The sequence below is a fragment of the Podarcis gaigeae genome (assembly GCF_964106915.1).
Source record: "Podarcis gaigeae genome assembly, chromosome: 17".
NCBI lineage: Eukaryota > Metazoa > Chordata > Lepidosauria > Squamata > Lacertidae > Podarcis > Podarcis gaigeae.
This window is the reverse complement of record NC_139694.1, coordinates 7,830,395-7,849,796: the sequence shown is the minus strand read 5'-3', so window position 1 is coordinate 7,849,796 and position 19,402 is coordinate 7,830,395. Positions and strand designations below refer to the sequence as shown.

General features: G+C 46.0%; 1 protein-coding gene across 3 annotated transcripts in view; it reads left to right on the top strand.

Moving 5' to 3' along the window:
- The first annotated feature begins 246 nt into the window (after positions 1 to 246).
- NCBP1 (nuclear cap binding protein subunit 1) overlaps positions 247 to 19,402 on the top strand; it is a 35,071-nt gene continuing 15,915 nt past the window's right edge. The window contains exons 1-9 of one of the 3 annotated variants that reach the window (XM_083718817.1): positions 247 to 528; positions 10,390 to 10,478; positions 10,594 to 10,694; positions 11,865 to 12,021; positions 12,795 to 12,902; positions 14,198 to 14,319; positions 14,995 to 15,064; positions 15,681 to 15,896; positions 18,721 to 18,818. In XM_083718817.1, coding sequence (XP_083574943.1) covers positions 495 to 528; positions 10,390 to 10,478; positions 10,594 to 10,694; positions 11,865 to 12,021; positions 12,795 to 12,902; positions 14,198 to 14,319; positions 14,995 to 15,064; positions 15,681 to 15,896; positions 18,721 to 18,818 — 995 coding nt within the window. In that variant the 5' untranslated portion in view covers positions 247 to 494. Of the gene's footprint in view, positions 529 to 10,389; positions 10,479 to 10,593; positions 10,724 to 11,864; positions 12,366 to 12,412; positions 12,903 to 14,197; positions 14,320 to 14,994; positions 15,065 to 15,680; positions 15,897 to 18,720; positions 18,819 to 19,402 lie in introns of those variants that run through there. The other 2 variants (XM_083718818.1, XM_083718819.1) reach the window with 2 other exon arrangements.

Genomic DNA, 19,402 nt, shown 5'->3' with positions numbered 1-19,402 from the left:
AAAAAATTGAACGATTCGAAAGAAAATTAATTAAAATTGCAATATGAATTAAAAAAATGAAACACGACTCCAAATAAAAATAATAATGAAAACTGCAATATGAAGGAAAACATGGAACTTGAGTCCAAAGAAGGCTGGCATAAAAAATAAAAAAACCGGTTCTGCGCGTTTCGTTCGTTCGTTCACTTTGCAGACCTTCCCTTACTCCTGGCTGCCCCGGAAGAGCTCCTGCTCGCTTCCTGTCTCGCCCCCTTCACCTCCGAGCTGAGCTGGTTCGCCCACAGTCTGCGGCTACCGGAAGAAGCCTGCGAGCGGCTACCGGAAGGGAGGGAGGCGAGGAGGACGGAGCTCTCCGCGCGCGGTTTCTCGGCGGGCGTTGTGAGGCGGCGGCGGCCGAGGCCTCCGGCGAGAGAGCGGCGGTTTCGAGCTCGCGGGACGCCCTCGGGAGAGCCTTCCCCGCGCCTGGACGCCGCTGGCGAGGCGGGAGCCGGGCCATGTCGCGCAGGCGGCACAGCGACGAGAACGATGGTGAGAAGGCGGGCGGGGAGAGTCCGGGGGTGGCCGCTTCTTCCCTCCGCCTGGCCCCACAGGTGGCCCGCCGGGGAGGGGGGAGAGCGACCCACCCAACCCCCCTCCCAGGGGCACGTGCTTCGGGGAACAACGGCAGCCTCGGCGCGCGCCTTCCTGCACGCCAACTTTTTTTAAAAAACAACAACACCGTGCGCATTAAATTTATTTATTTTATTAAATTGAACTTGCACAGGAAGGCGCCACAGACTGAGTTCTGTCAGTACTCAATGCCAAGCCCAGTTGTGTCTGCTCTGGCTGGCAGCACTTGGCCAGCCCAGTTATGTCTGTTCTGGTTGGCAGCACTTGGCCAGGCCAGTTGTGTCTGCTCTGGTTGGCAGCACTTGGCCAGCCCAGTTGTGTCTTCTCTGGTAGGCAGCACTTTATCAGCCCAATTATGTCTGCTTTGGTTAGCAGCACTTGGCCAGCCCAGTTATGTCTGAGGTGTGGAGATCTGGGTTTTCCCAAACTTTGGTGTCCCACTGCTTTTGGACCACACTTATCATCCCTGACCGCTGGTCCTGTTAGTTAGGGATGATGGGAGTTGTAGTCTAAAAACAGCATGAGACACAAGTTTGGGAAACCCTGGTGTAGATTTATTTTATTTAGGGGAGACTGTGACTGAGCCCCCCCAGCCAAGGTATGAGTATGTGTTGTTAGCCCTAAAGATAGTTGCAGCATAGAATCATAGAGTTGGAAGAGACGGCTAGGGTCTCTGATCCAAGCGCCTGCAATATTTTGCCCAACATGGGTCTCGAAACCCAGGACCCTGAGATTAAGAGCCTTGTGCTCTATCAGATGAACAATTCCAGCCAAAGAAAGAAGACTAATGGATATATTTGACGAAAAGGGATTCGGAGGACAGTAGATGTGCAGTAGATGTGTGGTTTGTTTAATGGGTGGAAATGCTATTTAGGCTATTGCTGGGAGTGTTGTGGCTGCCCAGTACCAGCCCTGGGCCAAGACCCCATTGTCCCAGGTCATGTGCATTTTCATCGTTTGCTGATTGTAGAATAAAGTGACCATTTTCAAATATGAATAAACTATCTTCACAGACGATTTCCATGCCATCGGTTGCTGACTTAAACGAAGTACTTTTTTATGCAGAGAGTTTGCACAATTTAGTGGCAACCAAGTACAGTGGTGCCCCGCAAGACGGAAAACCCGCTAGACGAAAGGGTTTTCCGTTTTGGAGGCGCTTCGCAAAACGAATTTCCCTATGGGGTTGCTTCGCAAGACGCAGTGGGTTTTTTTCTGTTCCCCCCCCCCTTTTCCTAAGCTGCTAAGCCGCTTAACAGCTGATCGCTAAAAGCCGCTAAACCGCTAATAGCGCTAATCCGCTAAGCTGTCAATGGGCTTGCTTCTCAAGACGAAAAAACCGCTAGACGAAGAGAATCGCTGAACGGATTCTTTTCGTCTTGCGAGGCACCACTGTAAAGATTAATCAAGTTGTATTATGAAGAAAAGAAAACTAACTGTAATTACCATTTGTGTTTCATTGGTGTCCTAGCACTATGTCACATATTGTGTAGTAGCAGCTCCCTCCTCTTCTGTGTCGTGGGAACATAGATATCATAGAAGGTACCATTGTTAAGTAATAAGATAATCCATTAGCAGTTCAATAAGCTTTGGCTTGTCCTCATTCAGTGTGAGCAGGAAGGAGTGGTATAAGGAATGCTGTGAAGTTTTGTATGAGTATAGGATTTGGTGGTGGGGTTTCCATAGAAGGAAGAAATGGAGTTTAATGTTGAGCTTTGAAACGAGTGTCTTATTTTCTTGTCTTACTCTTAATTTTGAGAGCTGAAAGCAGAAGGTATTTGGCAAAATAACTGAGGTGCTCAAAACACCTTTGCAATATGTCAGACTTGTCAGGCATTCTTCAGTTCATGGATAGGCAAACTAAGGCCCGGGGGCCAGATCCAGCCCAATCGCTTTCTAAATCTGGCCCACGGATGGTCTGGGAATCAGCGTGTTTTTATATGAGTAGAATGTGTCCTTTTGTTTAAAATGCATCTCTGGGTTATTTGTGGGGCATAGGAATTCATTCATTTTTTAATTCCCCCCCCCCCCCAAAATGTAGTCCGGCCTACCACATGGCCTGAGGGACTGTGGACCGGCCCACTGCTGAAAAAGGTTGCTGACCCCTGGTCTAGAACAAATTATTTCAACCTGGTCTGTGGAGACAGCCTATCGTCATTTCCTGCACAAAAATATTAGGGCAAACAAACTTTTACATTATTATTTTTCCCTCTAAGTGCAAAGCTGCTTGCAGTGTTGGGCCCAGTTAGTCTGCACGGATGCAGTAGTTGTATGGAACAGGCCTCCCTCAGGGCCAGTTCAAGCTGAACTATATCCTAGAAGGTGCTCCAGAGACATTTCCTATACTCAGGGGCTCCATGATAGATAGGTCAATACGGAAGGATTTATGGAAGGTAATTGGGTGGGAAACTGCTCTAGAGGCTTTCATCCTAATGTAGGGTTATTCTGGTGTTGTTCAATGTTTTTTCCTTTAGATTCAGAATTTGTTAGCAAAATAAGAATATTATGTTTCTCTGTCTGTTGGATAGCTTTCCTTCCCTTAACTAATCTTCTTGTTAAAAGATGCTGGTAAGCTTTGTTCCTGGAACAGTTTCTTGCTGTTCTTCGGCGTCACCCGTTAAGATTGTTGCTATTCACTTTAAGAGTCACTTAAACCTAGACAACAGGGACGCGGGTGGCGCTGTGGGTAAAACCTCAGCGCCTAGGGCTTGCCGATCGCATGGTCGGCGGTTCGAATCCCAGCGGCGGGGTGAGCTCCCGTCTTTCGGTCCCAGCTCCTACCCACCTAGCAGTTTGAAAGCACCCTTAAGAGCAAGTAGATAAATAGGTACTGCTTTATAGCGGGAAGGTAAACGCCCTTTCCGTGTGCTGTGCTGGTGCCGGCTCGCCAGAGCAGCTTCGTCACACTGGCCACGTGACCCGGAAGTGTCTCCGGACAGCGCTGGCCCCCGGCCTCTTAAGTGAGATGGGCGCACAACCCTAGAGTCGGACACGACTGGCCTGTACAGGCAGGGGTACCTTTACCTTTAAACCTAGACTGAAATCCAAACCTTGCTTGTCTAGGAGTAAGCGCCATTGAATTAATTAGGACATGGTTAGGATTGTGATCACTGCCCCTTCATGGATCAAGCCCCTTCATGGATCACTGCCTTGCCGTGGCGAAGGGGCTTGAAGAACTCAGAGAAGCTATGAACTATGCCGAGCAGGGCACCCAAGATGAACAGGTCATAGTGGAGAGTTTTGACCAAACGTGATCCACCTGGAGGAGGAACCGGCAAGCCACTCCAGTATCCCTGCCAAGAAAACTCCATGGACAAAGACAACAGGCATATAAAAGATATGACGCTGGAAGATGAGCCCCTCAGGTCGGAAGGCGTCCAACATGCTACTGGGGAAGAGCGGAGGGCAAGTACAAGTAGATCCAGAGCTGATGAAGCGGCTGGGCCAAAGCCGAAAGGACGCTCAGTTGCGGATATGCCTGGAAGCGAAAGGAAAGTCCAATGCTGTAAAGAAAAATATTGCATAGGAACCTGGAATGTAAGAACCATGAACCTGGGTAAGTTGGAGGTGGTCAAAAATGAGATGGCAAGAATAAATATTGACATCCTGGGCATCAGTGAACTAAAATGGACGGGAATGGGTGAATTCAGTTCGGATGACCATCATATCTACTACTGTGGGCAAGAAACCCATAAAAGAAATGGAGTGGCCCTCATAGTCAACAAAAGAGTGGTGAAAGCTGTACTGGGATGCAATCTCAAAAATGATAGAATGATCTCGATACGAATCCAAGGCAGACCTTTTAACATCACAGTAATCCAAGTTTATGCACCAACTACTTGTGCTGAAGAAACTGAAATTGACCAATTCTATGAAGACTTACAAGACCTTATAGAAGTGACACCAAATAAGGATGTTCTTCTCATTATAGGGGATTGGAATGCTAAAGTAGGGAGTCAAGAGATAAAAGGAACAACTGGCAAGTTTGGCCTTGGAGATCAAAACGAAGCAGGGCAAAGGCTAATAGAGTTCTGTCAAGAGAACAAGCTGGTCATCACAAACACGCTTTTCCAGCAACACAAGAGACGACTCTACACATGGACATCACCAGATGGGCAGCATCGAAATCAGATTGATTATATTCTCTGCAGCCAAAGATGGAGAAGCTCTATACAGTCAGCAAAAACAAGACCTGGAGCTGACTGTGGCTCAGATCATCAGCTTCTTATAGCAAAATTCAAGCTTAAACTGAAGAAAGTAGGAAAAACCACTGGGCCGGTAAGATACAATCTAAGTCAAATCCCTTATGAATACACAGTGGAAGTGAGGAACAGGTTTAAGGATTTAGATTTGGTGGACAGAATGCCTGAAGAACTATGGATGGAGGCTCGTAACATTATACAGGAGGCAGCAACGAAAACCATCCCAATGAAAAGGAAATGCAAGAAAGCAAAGTGGCTGTCCAATGAGGCCTTACAAATAGCGGGGGAGAGAAGGCAAGCAAAATGCGAGGGAGATGGTGAAAGATACAGGAAATTGAATGCAGATTTCCAAAGAATAGCAAGGAGAGACAAGAAGACCTTCTTAAACGAGCAATGCAAAGAAATAGAGGAAAGCAATAGAATGGGAAGAACCAGAGATCTGTTCAAGAAAATTGGAGATATGAAAGGAACATTTCGTACAAAGATTTCCACAATAAAGGACAAAAGTGGAAAGGACCTAACAGAAGCAGAAGACATCAAGAAGAGGTGGCAAGAATACACAGAGGAATTATACCAGAAAGAAATGGATGTCTCGTATACCCCAGGTAGTGTGGTTGCTGACCTTGAGCCAGACATCCTGGAAAGTGAAGTCAAATGGGCCTTAGAAAGCACTGCAAATAACAAGGCCAGTGGAAGTGATGGCATTCCAGCTGAACTATTTAAAATTTTAAAAGATGATGCTGTTAAGGTGCTACACTCAATATGCCAGCAAGTTTGGAAAACTCAGCAGTGGCCAGAGGATTGGAGAAGATCAGTCTACATCCCAATCCCAAAGAAGGGCAGTGCCAAAGAATGCTCCAACTACCGCACAATTGCACTCATTTCACACGCTAGCAAGGTTATGCTTAAAATTCTACAAGGAAGGCTCAAGCAGTATGTGGACCGAGAACTCCCAGAAGTGCAAGCTGGATTTAGAAGAGGCAGAGGAACCAGAGACCAAATTGCAAACATGCGCTGGATTATGGAGAAAGCTAGAGAGTTCCAGAAAGACATCTACTTCTGCTTCATTGACTATGCAAAAGCTTTTGACTGTGTCGACCACGGCAAACTATGGCAAGTTCTTAAAGAAATGGGAGTGCCAGATCACCTCATCTGTCTCCTGAGAAATCTCTATGTGGGACAAGAAGCTACAGTTAGAACTGGATATGGAACAACTGATTGGTTCAAAATTGGGAAAGGAGTACGACAAGGCTGTATTTTGTCTCCCTGCTTATTTAACTTATATGCAGAATTCATCATGCGAAAGGCTGGGCTGGATGAATCCCTAGCCGGAATTAAGATTGCCGGAAGAAATATCAACAACCTCAGATATGCAGATGACACAACCTTGATGGCAGAAAGTGAGGAGGAATTAAAGAACCTTTTAATGAGGGTGAAAGAGGAGAGCGCAAAATATGGCCTGAAGCTCAACATCAAAAAAACGAAGATCATGGCCACTGGTCCCATCACCTCCTGGCAAATAGAAGGGGAAGAAATGGAGGTAGTGAGAGATTTTACTTTCTTGGGCTCAATGATCACTGCAGATGGTGACAGCAGCCACGAAATTAAAAGACGCCTGCTTCTTGGGAGAAGGGCAATGACAGGCCTAGACAGCATCTTGAGAAGTAGAGACATCACCTTGCCAACAAAGGTTCGTATAGTTAAAGCTATGGTTTTCCCAGTAGTGATGTATGGAAGTGAGAGCTGGACCATAAAGAAGGCTGATCGCCGAAGAATTGATGCTTTTGAATTATGGTGCTGGAGGAGACTCTTGAGAGTCCCATGGACTGCAAGAAGATCAAACCTCTCCATACTGAAGGAAATCAACCCTGAGTGCTCACTGGAAGGACAGATTGTGAAGCTGAGGCTCCAGTACTTTGGCCACCTCATGAGAAGAGAAGACTCCCTGGAGAAGACCCTGATGTTGGGAAAGATGGAGGGCACAAGGAGAAGGGGACGGCAGAGGACGAGATGGTTGGATAGTGTTTTCGAGGTTACCAGCATGAGTTTGAGCAAACTGCGGGAGGCAGTGGAGGACAGAGGTGCCTGGCGTTCTCTGGTCCATGGGGTCACGAAGAGTCGGACACGACTAAACGACTAAACAACAACAACAACACCTATTAAGTCATTTGAATACTACTATGCAAGTACATAGTACTTCTCGAAGCTACGAACATGAGTTTGACCAAACTGCGGGAGGCAGTGGAAGACAGGAGTGCCTGGCGTGCTCTGGTCCATGGGGTCACGAAGAGTCGGACACAACTAAACGACTAAACAACAACATGCAAGTACAATGAGGGGTAGTCTAAAACTATGTTGACAGCTAACATTTTCACTTCCGATTGGCGATGGAAAATGATTGGTTCATATACATGCATTTCTGTTTTGCATGCCTTGTTTAGCTCCTTTACCTTTGGAAATAAAAGGTTGATTGCTTACTCTCCTTTCCTTCAAGTCTTTAAAATGAGCCCTGCTATATTCTCAATAGGAGGTGGGGTTTTTTTTGGCCTTGCTTTCCTCCTGGCTGGGTCAGAGGCAGCATGGCTCACTCACATCAGCTTAGCTACAACTGCTGTTTTGGCTGCTCCTCTCCCTGAACTTTTCCACGTAGGCATTAAACATTTTATATCTGCAAAGAGTTTTTGTCTGAATTGGCTTGTTCTGTTTGATCTTCCTCCTTTTGTATCGTGTCTATTAAGTTGTAAGCCTGTGGGCAGCGTGTTGGATGCTTTTCATCTTAGGACAGCAACTAGAAAATTCCAGGTGCTCTATAAATAATGGCTTGGATCCTTCATTTCTTTCTGCCAGCAGGAACATCATGTGGGTGGAGTTCCACTCATGGGACACTCAGAACAGTGGGGAGGGAGGAAAGCGACTTTTCAGTGGCATTGTGGAGGAGGCATTAATCACCTCCTTGGCCCAGCCAGCTGTCCCCTCTTTGGTAGTTTTATCAGCCAAGGGTCCAGAGTTCAAGTAGTTGCCTTGACTGATCCAAGTACCTTGTCCATGCCCTCAAGCTGTACTGACTGAAACTCATCCAACACAACAGGACCAGACAGTGCTATGGACCAAGTTTGAAATTCGCCAGGTGTGTCTTTGCTACTGGTGTGAGTGCGACTACATGGAGATTTTTGGGTGCCAGGTTGGCAGCTGACATCTCCATTGAGCCAGCTGACTCACACGCAGTTCTCTATCATCACAGCAAGGAAAGTAAGTGCAGGGCTGAGTACAGATATATTTGACTGTGCTGCAGCCTGTCCACAGGCCACCCAAATGAATGTCACAGGCCACAGTTTAAAAACGTCTGCTTGGTCCATAGTTGATTCCATTTCCACTGTGTGTGTTTCTCTTTCTTGCATACTGGGACAATTGAATTGTTGTAAGAACAAGCTGCAGTAAAGCAATGTAGCTGAGATCATAGAATTGTAGCACCGGAAAGGATCCCATCTGGTCCAACCCCCTGGCGAATAGACATTCTGTTGTGGCGATAGTAACTTAGGTTTAAGGTGCAGTTTGGTACCTAGCTTCCATATCTGAGTTTCTAACACTGCTCTGGATACTCCTTGAGTGGATTCAGTATTCCAGTGGATGCAAGCGATTTTATTCTCAAAATGCTTAGCAAACATGTCACAGTGAGATACCATCAGTTTTGCCACTTCCTTCAGGCCAGACTGTAAGAGGCCCTGCACAGCTTGCAAAAGCTTTGTAATGAAGGGAGCAAAGTATGCCGCTTTGCTCCCTTCACTGCTCAAGGACAAGCCCTTACCCAGCTTTGATTGCATTTGACCAGAGTTTTTCCCCCGCTCACGTTCTAGCTGTCTCCCAGCTTGTTTCCTCACCTTAAGCTCTGGAGTATACCAGGGGAGCCAAGTAGGCTCCACAAAACAGGAGAGAGCGCTCGGGTGAGTGTGTCAATTCAATGACTCAAGCCATCCAGATTTCCCCCAAGTCATCCAGGGCTTCAACAGGAGCACCAGTCATACCAGCTGGCAAATCCCCCAGGGCCATCTGGAATCCAGTTGGATCCATCAGCCTCATAGGTCCAGCCATCCTTATCCATCCATCCTTATAGGTCTCCAAGCTGTAAAGACACTGAGAGCCTAAATCTCAACAAGAAGTGATCTGGTCAATTTAGCTTCCTATCCGGAGAAAACCAGGTTTTACACTTGCTGAATAATGTCACTAGAGCTATACCTTCCTTGGTGGCCAAATTTCTTTTTTTAGCTTTTAAGCGTCACAAGACTATAATTGACTGTATTGATATGGGGCTATCTGTTTAGCCCATTTTAGTGTTGGCTAAGCTCAAAAATCTTCCTGGATGTTTAACTGTGTATTGACAAATGTACTTTTTTCTGACTGACGGTCGAATAAAAGGTTGATGATGATGACAAAGGACTGGTGTCAATATCCCCCACTCTCGGATCACCCTTTCCCTTCTTATTTGAGAAAACAAAGTCCATAGTGTGACCTACCAAATGTGTTGAGCCAAAGGCATATTGGGACAGCTTCATGATTGTCATGGCTGGCATGAAATCCTGAGCCACCCCAGACGTAACTGTTTTGGCATGGATGACCCCCAGCAACAGCAGTCTGGGAGTCCTCAACACTGCCTCCGAGACCAACTCTGTCAGCTCAGGCAGCGGGGCTGTTGGGCATCAAGGCAGCCAGTAAACCAGAATTGGCCAACATCAGGGACAGGCACTCTGGGCCCTCCCACAACTGGACAGAGAGTCTGAACAGAGAGTTGGAATATCTGGGCTATTGCAACTCCCCCTCCCTGACCCTCAAGTCTGCCCTGATGGTGTCCTGATACCCAGGTGGGCACAGCTGGGTAAGACCAACTCCAGCCTGCTCACTTAGGTCTCAGTGATGCAAACGAAATCGGCCTCCTCATCCACAATCAGATCATGGATGAGAGAGGCCTTCTTCAAAGCCAATCTGGCATTCAACAGCAGCAGGCACAGACTCAACGGTTGGATGATAGGACAATCACAATTCCCCAGGTTGGAGGGAGGGTTGGCACACAGCACAATCACTAACTGCCTGTCCTTTTCCTCCTTACCAGGCCTAGCCCACCCCACACCATACCTCCCCTCGTCCAGGATTGGGTTCCCCCCAGCTCCACTCATCCCAGCCAGATTTTACATCCTTTAATTTAAAAAACAACATCAAGAACCCCAAATTTAAAAACACACGTTAAAACAGGATTGAAACAATTAGAGCAAGGCTATCCCCAGAGAAAATGATATTATGGCCCTTGCCTTTCCCTAAGGTCGCTCGCCTCTGGAGGGGTGCCACCGCTATTGGCCCAGGTCTTGATATAGCCCCCCCGCCCCCCGCCACCGCCCTGGTAGATTGAGCAGACTTCTCTCTGCTGACCAAAGGTGCAAAAAGACTGGCTTTCTCAAGAGATGGAGGAAGGCCAGATGAACAGCTCACCGCCTAACTGATGGCCTCTGGCTGTTGCCACCTTTGAGAGTGAATCATCAGCATGGACAATCTTGTGGGCTGAGTTCTTCTCTGCTTTATCTCATTGATACAGGAGGGCAGCCACACAAGAGGAGGAGAACATCTGAGCCATCTGAAATTGAAGAGCGGCTGGAATCCTTAATATGCAGAGTAGGAGAAAAGGTATGAGGGGCTGCAGCTTTATACTGTTTTGCATGTGTGGTTTCAGAAGCTTTTAAATTGTGTATTGCAGTGCAAATACCTTTACACAGAGTTGTTGTTCTTCTAATCCTCTCAGAGTACTTCTTCTTTGGAGAGTAACTTGGAAGGCCTGGCTGGGGTCTTGGAGGCAGATTTACCAAACTACAAAAGCAAGATACTAAGAATCCTTTGTACAGTGTATGTATGCAAAAGATTTATGGATCCAGGTGATAATGTATTATCTACACTAAATGCTTTTAAACATAAGGTTACATTGTATATTTGTGTGTGTGTGTTTGTCATTAATTTTCTGTCCTAGATGTTTTCTGTCTTAGATGTTGAAACTGAGAGGAAATCTCAGGGAGGAAATGAACAAACTGAGTAAAACCAATAGTCTGTTTACCTTAGGCAGAAAGTTTTTGAGCTGATAATCATTGACTAGCCTTTCTGAGTAAATGTGCGTACGGTTCATGGTCAGAAATGGGAAAAAGGACCTCAGGTTTTTATTAAAAGTGCGCCACTTGCCAAATATTTTGAGGTGGTTGTTGGCAATGGGTGGCAATGATGAGGTGAGCAGTAGTGTGTTGGTATGTGTTTTTTCCACTGTATTGCCTTGTGTGTGTGTGCTTTCTGGAGTGCTATTGCTGATCATTTAGCCACATACACTACAATTCAAATGCCACAGTTGGTCTGTTGACTGCAGCAATCAACTGAAGCATGTTTTGTAGTTCCAGATTGCTGGGAGATATTTCAGGGCGCTCCAGGAAAGTATAAGAACTTTGCCTCAGTTCTGCCTCCTGCTCTTCCTCCTGTTTCTTCTGTTCTTTTCAACCAGTGCCCTGCAGTACAAGGAGAGACACTGCTACTCTACAGTGGAGCTGAACTAAAGGCCGGACTCAGCTGCCCCATTCTGCTAGCGGAAGACGGCACGAGGACTCCTGATATTGCAAAGGAGCATCCTCCCCCCAAATCTGCTCTGGAGGGTCGGGAGATCCCCCCCCCCAAATAATATTCAGGGAGAGGAGTGGGGAGATCATTCCACTGGGCAATCAGAAATACTTGCGCTGTGGTATAATCTCCTTAGTTCTATGTTGAATTTCACCCTAGGAGGAAAAAACACAGTAGATCATGTTGCATAATTTATATGTATTTTATTCTAGTTTTCCAAGGAGAGTTTGAAAAATAAGTCAAATCCAAGCAGAGCCTTTTCTCACTTTGTTCTAGGATATAGATTCTTGAGTTCAAAAAATATCTGTATCCCACCTAACGGTTTGAATTTGCCATGTCGAAGAATGATAACCCAATGTTTGCAATCTGAATTAATGCCTGGTGTTTGTGTCTCCTCCTTAATGGGAAAAACAAAATCAGTGCACGTTTGTTACCCGTAAAGCTGACGGTTTACACTACTTTAGTCGGCCTGCTGAACGCAAGGAACTACAACTTTGGCGGAGAATTTGTAGAAGCCATGATACGTCAACTCAAAGAGTGTTTCAAAGTCAACATGTATAATGAAGCTGTGGTATTAGTAAGTTCCTTTTGCATCTTACAGCCTTTATTTAGTTTCCTTTCATCTTGCAGGGTGCAGTTGTGGAAAATTCAGTCTCATTTTCTCCCCAATGCACCCATCCGAACCCACGCTTGCCCATCTATTTGTAGCTTTACTGCAGTGCTAGTGGCATGGCATGTTGTGTGATTTTAGTGCTTGTTCAGAGAGCATCCTCATTACGCTGATGGCACACAAAGGATTAAGATCCAGCAGGTAGATTTTTTTCTTATTCACTGCGTCTTTTTAATACAGTCGTACCTTGGTTGTCGAACGGAATCTGTTCCAGAAGTCTGTTCGACTTCCGAAAACGTTCAACAACCAAGGCGCGGCTTCTGATTGGCTGCAGGAGCTTCCTGCAGCCAATCGGAAGCCACGTCAGACATTTGGCTTCCAAAGAACGTTCACAAACCGGAACACTCCCTTCTGGGTTTGCAGCGTTCAGGAGCCAAAACGTTTGACTCACAAGGCGTTTGGGATCCAAGGTACAACTGTAATTTACAACTCACAGGTGAAGCTTTTTCGTTTTCTGTCTTGCTGCTGCCTTTTTAAGGGATTCCAGCCGATGATAAGGTTGGGCCTTGGTCTCGTGTGCTTCCTCTCCTGCTCTCTCACCTAGGGCAGGTGGTAGTGCAGTCACAGTGGGACTCTGATTTTTGGAGAGCCTGCTTTTCTCTATCGGCTGAGGGAGGATCCCAAAGCAGATTCCATTCTCACCACAAGTAAACTCCCAGCTCCCCCTTCTCTTTCTCTAGATCCGTTTTCTGTCTGATCTTGTGAATTGTCATGTAATAGCTGCCCCATCAATGGTGGCCATGTTTGAAAATTTCGTTGCTGTGACTCAGGAGGAGGATGTACCTCAGGTAAGCAAAGACATTCTTTTGTTCCATTGATGATTTTGCTTTTAAGATACCTGCCTTTGGAAGAAGAAAAAGCAGGCTTCCTCAACCTTGGCCCTCCTGATGTCTTTTTGGCCTACAACTTCCATGATCCCTAGCTAGCAGAACCAGTGGTCAGGGATGCTGGGAATTGTAGTCTCAAAACACCTGGAGGGCCGAGGTTGAGGAAGCCTGAGAAAAAGAATGCTGCAACACAGTCAGAAACTTTCCATCAGGATTCTTGATGGATCTATAATTCTAAACTGCTAGAGCCAACCCTAATTCAGGTTTGGGATTTGAAGTTCCTTGAATAAAACAGACACTGAAATGTCAAATTGTCAGGGATAGGAATTTACCCTTTAGGAAGCCTGGACACAAACACGTGATCAGAGAACCCATCACTTATCACCAGAACATCCTGCTAGTGCCTTTACCAGAAACTCTGTTTATTCATATTAAACTTTGCCTTAGGAGACCAAATAATTGGGTTTGGGTTGGGGGGCCACCAATTGCTTACTTCTAGGCTAGATCATCTTGCGCACACCCACTGACATCTCTACAGCATTATGGTATGTGCTCTGTCACTGAGCTATATGGCCTTTCCGTTCTTTGGCTTGTTCATCTTCTGCGTTTTTTCTGCAGCTGTTTTCATATTGTTATAGTTTTAGAATCAGTGTTTAAAATATCTAGATTTGTGGGGTGATCTCTGCCAACTACTGGCAAGATCTTAGGTGATCTAGGGAAAGTGAGGGTACATCCTAAATAAAATTGGAGGAAAGATGTGGCCAATTAAAGTAGAACTTAAATAAATGCTTATGCAACCAGTATGATGCATGAACAACTTTTGAGAATTTGCCCTCTTTGTTTAGTAGTCTAGTTACAGATATTTAGACAGCTGTTTATGGAAATTGGCCTGTTGTGTTTGAGAGAGCCTGCGTGGTGTAGCGGTTAAGAGCGTCGGACTCGTAATCTGGTGAACCGGATTCACTTCCCAGCTCCTCCACATGCAGCTGCTGGGTGACCTTGGGCTAGTCACACTTCTCTGAAGTCTCTCAGCCTCACTCACCTCACAGAGTGTTTGTTGTGGGGGAGGAAGGGAAAGGAGATTGTTAGCTGCTTTGAGACTCCTTAAGGGGAGTTAAAGGCGGGATATCAAATCCAAACTCCTCCTCCTCCTCTTCTTGATGATGATTTGTGCTTGAAGCATTATATCGGAATACAAGCCCCTTGCCCTTGTTCCTTTTATGCGCCTGAACATTATCATCACTTGTTTGCCACAGGTACGCTGTGACTGGTATGTGTATGCTTTTCTCTCATCGTTACCTTGGGTGGGGAAGGAGTTGTATGAGAAGAAGGATGCTGAGATGGACCGCATCTTGTCCCAGGTTGAAAACTACCTGAAGTAAGAGAACAGTAACCAACCTGCTTTGCCTTATTAGATAGCAGAGTAGAAAAAGTATTTGTTTTATCACAGTCTCTGTCCCCGCCCTCCTCTCCCCCTGCCCCTAAGGGGGGGGGGGGAACACAGGACACATTACTGTGCAAAGTACTACAACTGTCATCACTCCTTATGTCCAACCAGTCTGGGACAGAAGATTATCAGACTGCACCAAGATTCAGAGGACGAAAGAGCTAAGAAGCAGGATCTCTGCTTCCTGAACCCCAGACAAAACACTTAAAACAGTAACAAGCAACCCAGATGGTTAGGAACTGGGTTCAGTACCATGCCACCATGTCCCCAAAAACAAATCCACAGAAGCGTCATAGGCCACCTGAATGAAGCTCACGGACCACACTTTGGGAACCCAGGCCCTAGAACTTTATTAGATTTTGTTTTTTGAATTGTGCTGAAGTCGTCATGCTTATCATGTAACTTTAAAAGTGTGTGCTCGTAGGTCTTGACTTGACCTTCTTTTCAAAAGCCCCATAAACTCACACAGAAAAGAAAAAGGGGGGAAAAAACTGAGCTGGGAATTGGATAATTGAAAATGCATACCTAACCATACTCTGGCAACAAGCCCACCCCTCATGCTTGCTTATCTGAGTAACTTTTATATCTCCTCTCACTCTATTTCAGACGGCGTCAAAAGATTCACGTGCCAATGCTGCAAGTTTGGTCTGCTGATAAACCACATCCACAAGAAGAGGTAAACCGTGGCAAGGAGTCTTGAGTACATGTCGCCACATATATCTGAATAATTTTATTTAAAATATATTGTCCTTTGTAGAGCTTGCAGTGTGGTTTACAAGTTCAAGATAAGATACCAATTGAGCGCATTTTAAAAATCAATACATTATAAACCCTGGAAAAATAAAAAAGATGTTTTTATCTGGCAACGAGAAGAAATGTTGGCACCCAGTAGGCCTCAAATAAAGTCCTCGGTTTTTTTAAAAAAAGAAAACTGTCATGCGACACTGTGGGCTGCTGTTTTCAAATCCAAGTCATCTTACTTATGTGGTTCTTTAGATCAAGGGGGTGGGGGCTAAACCGTGGCACTCCAGATGTTGCCAGACTACAAGTCCCATCACCCCTGTGTTGGCTGAGCCTGATGGGAGTTACAGTCGAACCAGTTCTGAAGCCCCACAGGCTAGCCACCTCTGCTTTCCTTCCTGAGGCGCTAACAGCAGCAGAGGGCAAAAGGACGTTTGCGGGGATGGATGGAGAGTTGGCTTCCAAGTCGGGCAGTGGAGTGGATGGAAGAAGAAATGCCATTCTGTTGGCAGCGGGCGTCTCCCTGCATGATGGGCACTTTTGTTTTCCAGTATTTGGATTGCCTGTGGGCTCAGGTTCAGAAGTTGAAGAAAGACCGCTGGCAAGAAAGGCACATCCCAAGGCCATACCTCGCTTTTGACAACGTCCTCTGCGAGGCACTGCAGCACAATCTGCCTCCCTTCACTCCGCCACCTCACACCGAAGACTCCGTTTACCCAATGCCAAGAGTTATCTTCAGAATGTTTGACTACACTGATGATCCCGAGGTGAGTTGCGTGTACGTACGGATGGTGGTTAACGGATTGAGGCTGAATCACGACAAGACAGAAGCACTGTTTCTGGGGGACGGGGCAGACAGGTGTGGGGGGCTCCCTGGTCCTGAATGGGGTAAATAAAGAACCAGGCGAACAACCTTGGGGTCATTCTGGACTCACAGCTGTCCATGGAAGGCGCAGGTCAATTCTGTGTCCAGCTCCCTCTGGTATGCCAGTTGAGATCCTACCTGCCCCAGATTAATCCTGCTTGGATTACTGCAATGTGCTCTACGTGGGGCTACCTTTGAAGGTGACTCGGAAACTACAACTAACGTGGCAACTAGACTGGTGACTGGGAGTGGCCGCTGAGACCATATGAAACCGGTCTTAAAGGGTCTACATTGGCTCCCAGTGCATTTCCCAGCACAATTCAGAGTGTTGGTGTTGATCTTTAAAGCCCTTAATGGCTTCAGCCCTGAATATCTGACGGAACATCTCCATCCCCATCATTCAGCTCCCTGAGGGCTGCCTAGTGGTTCCCTCATTTCGAGAAGTGGAGTTACAGGGAACCAGGCAGAGGGCCTTCTTGGTAGTTGTGCCCGCCCTGTGGAATGCCCTTCCAGCAGATGTCAAAGAGATCAACTTTCCGTAGACATCTGAAGGTAGCCCTGTATCGGGAAGCTTTTAATGTCTGATGTTTTGCTGTGTTCTTTTATATTCTGCTGGAAGCCAACTAGAGTGGTTGCGGCAACCCATTCAGTTGGACAGGGTACAAGTAAATTATTACTACCGTATTTTTCGCTCGATAACACGCACCTGACCATAACACGCACATAGTTTTTAGAGGAGGAAAGCAAGAAAAGAAATTCTGAATGAAACAGTGGATGTATCATTTTTGTGCTTCATGCTGTGGCCACAGACATGTGATTTGACGGTGAGTTTGGGGTAGCTCAATGCAAAAATCCTGAGAATCCATGTGGATCTGTGCTTTGTAACCACGTTTTTGCACCATTGCAGCCCCAGGCAACAGTGGGTGCGTGATTTTTTTGGTGCAGGCTGTAGCCATGGACATGCTATGTGATCTGATGTTGAATTTGGGGTGACCCAATGCAAAGATCCTGAGGATCCATGCTTTGTAACCACGTTTTTGCACCATTGCAGCCCTGTTTTTGCATCAGATCATTGCTATGTGATCTGATGTTGAATTTGGGGTGACCCAATGCAAAGATCCTGAGGATCCATGTGGATCCGTGTTTTGTAACCACGTTTTTGCACCATTGCAGACCTGTTTTTGCATCAGATCATTGCTATGTGATCTGATGTTGAATTTGGGGTGACCCAATGCAAAAATCCTGAGGATCCATGTGGATCCGTGCTTTGTAACCACATTTTAAGTGGGGAGGGAAGGAAAAACATAGAAGGGACAAGGAGCACTGAGAGGGGTGTGCGGAGAAGCAGCTGGCTAAGAATGCAGGAGAGGGGTTTTACCGGAGGGAGGAAAGAAAGGCAAAAGTTCCCCAAGCCAGCCAGCCAGCGCGCGCGCTCTCTCTCTCTCTCCCCCGCCCCCCAATCTGCATGTTGCCTGCGAGTCTCTAGACGCAGCATCAGCAGCACAGGAGCACGGAGAGGAGTTAGAAGGAAGGACGCTCTGCTTTCCCCTCGTAACGAAAGAGAAGAGGGTGGGCAGTAAGACCCTGAGGCAGAATGCAGGAAAGCAACAGCTTTCTCTCTTGCTGCCTGCAATCAGTTTAGCAGACGGAGAATGAAGATAAACTGGTAAAATAAGGGGGCTGGGTTAAAGCTAAAGGGAAAACCTCAAAGATCCCTCAAGAACAAGGCAGGGGTTCAGGGCTCCCAAAGCCGAGCTGCAGCCTTAGAAGGGAAAAATGGGGCTTCGGAGGTGGTTTTTACTGCCCCGCTGCTTCCAATTTTTTAAAAGGCAAATTGCAGGAGAAGATGCAGCAGTCCGTCACTCTCTCACTCCCTCCAAGCACCCACGCTAGCGAACAAACACACAGGCAACCACACACTCACAAAGCACACACACTAGCAAACACGCAGTCGGGCTGCAGAGTGGCCAAACCTCCTAGCAAGCACTTTCCTGGCTTCTGCTGACCGCAACGAAGATGACCCTCGAAGAAAATGTGTGATGCACTCGGGCCAGTTGGCTCCAGGGACCACACATTCGCTCCATAACACGCATAGACATTTCCCCTTAATTTTTAGGAGAAAAAATCTGCGTGTTATATAGGGAAAAAATACGGTAATTATTTGCAAGCATGAAGTGTGCCTACAGTTTAAATCCGGGGTGTGTGTGTGTGTTCATTTAATTCATTGCAGTCCCTGATTTTAAGAGAGAGACTTTATAATGGGGGTACAAAGTATTGTCTTGGACAGTTTTAGACAAAGAGTTGTGTAGTAGACCAACACTAGAGGCTTCCGGTAGTCAAGTGATTTCTTCAGGGCATAACCTGTCCCAACCTGCTCATGACAAACAAATATATTTGTTTCAAAAGTTGCTTTTCGTAGGCCATAGGGGGCTACTCAAAAAAGAATAAAGGATCTAAAGTTTCCTTGAGGTCATGGAACTTGTTTCACAGTTCTTTGAATCCTGACCTGTTTTTAACAGCAGCAAAATTTATTATGGGGAAAAATAGTTTTTAGCATTTTGAAATTGCTTGCGAATGTTAAAGCCCCTAGAAAGAATAAATTGTATTGGATTATAACTATTGTCAAAGCTATAGTGCCAGTAATGCAGCCAAACTTTGTCATTTATTTTGTTTAAAATGGACTTTTATGTTATATCACTTCTGCCATTTCTTAATTCCTTCAACAGGGTCCTGTTATGCCTGGCAGTCATTCCGCTGAAAGATTTGTGATAGAGGAAAATCTTCACTGCATCATTAAATCACACTGGAAAGAAAGGAAGACATGGTAGGAGTTACTTTTCATGCAGGGCAACCATTAGGAGATCAAAAGACCTTTGTTTTCTACCTACCCGACAGCACTGTTTTCTGAGTGTGGCTAAAGAGCATATTTGCTCGTGAGATAAGGGTGGCTGCAATTCACCAATTCATTTAAAAAGCAGCTTGCCTCTTCATCCAATTTCTGCTGTGAAAACCTCAAACTCTTCAGCTACATGTGCATCAAATTTCTGCAAATTGCACTGATCTGGAAAAGTTATATTTCACAGTGTCTCCACACAACTTCTTGCCACCGCCTAAGCCAGCCCTTTCACAAGTGCAGTATATTAAAACCTTTGATAAAAATAAGATCTATTATCTGATAAAGGGGGAAAAGGTATCTTTCCTGTCTGGCAAACAGTGACCTACCAAAAACCCAAATGTCTTAAACTTTGAAATGAAACCCTATAAGGAATTCTTCATAATGAAAAGTGATCAGGATAAAATATCTCCTGAAATATAATTTCCAGTTGCCAAGTGGGTTGTAGAAAACAAACTGAGAAGAGAGGGCCTCCTGGGATACAGTCCCCTGGAAGGACAAAACACTTTTGGGGT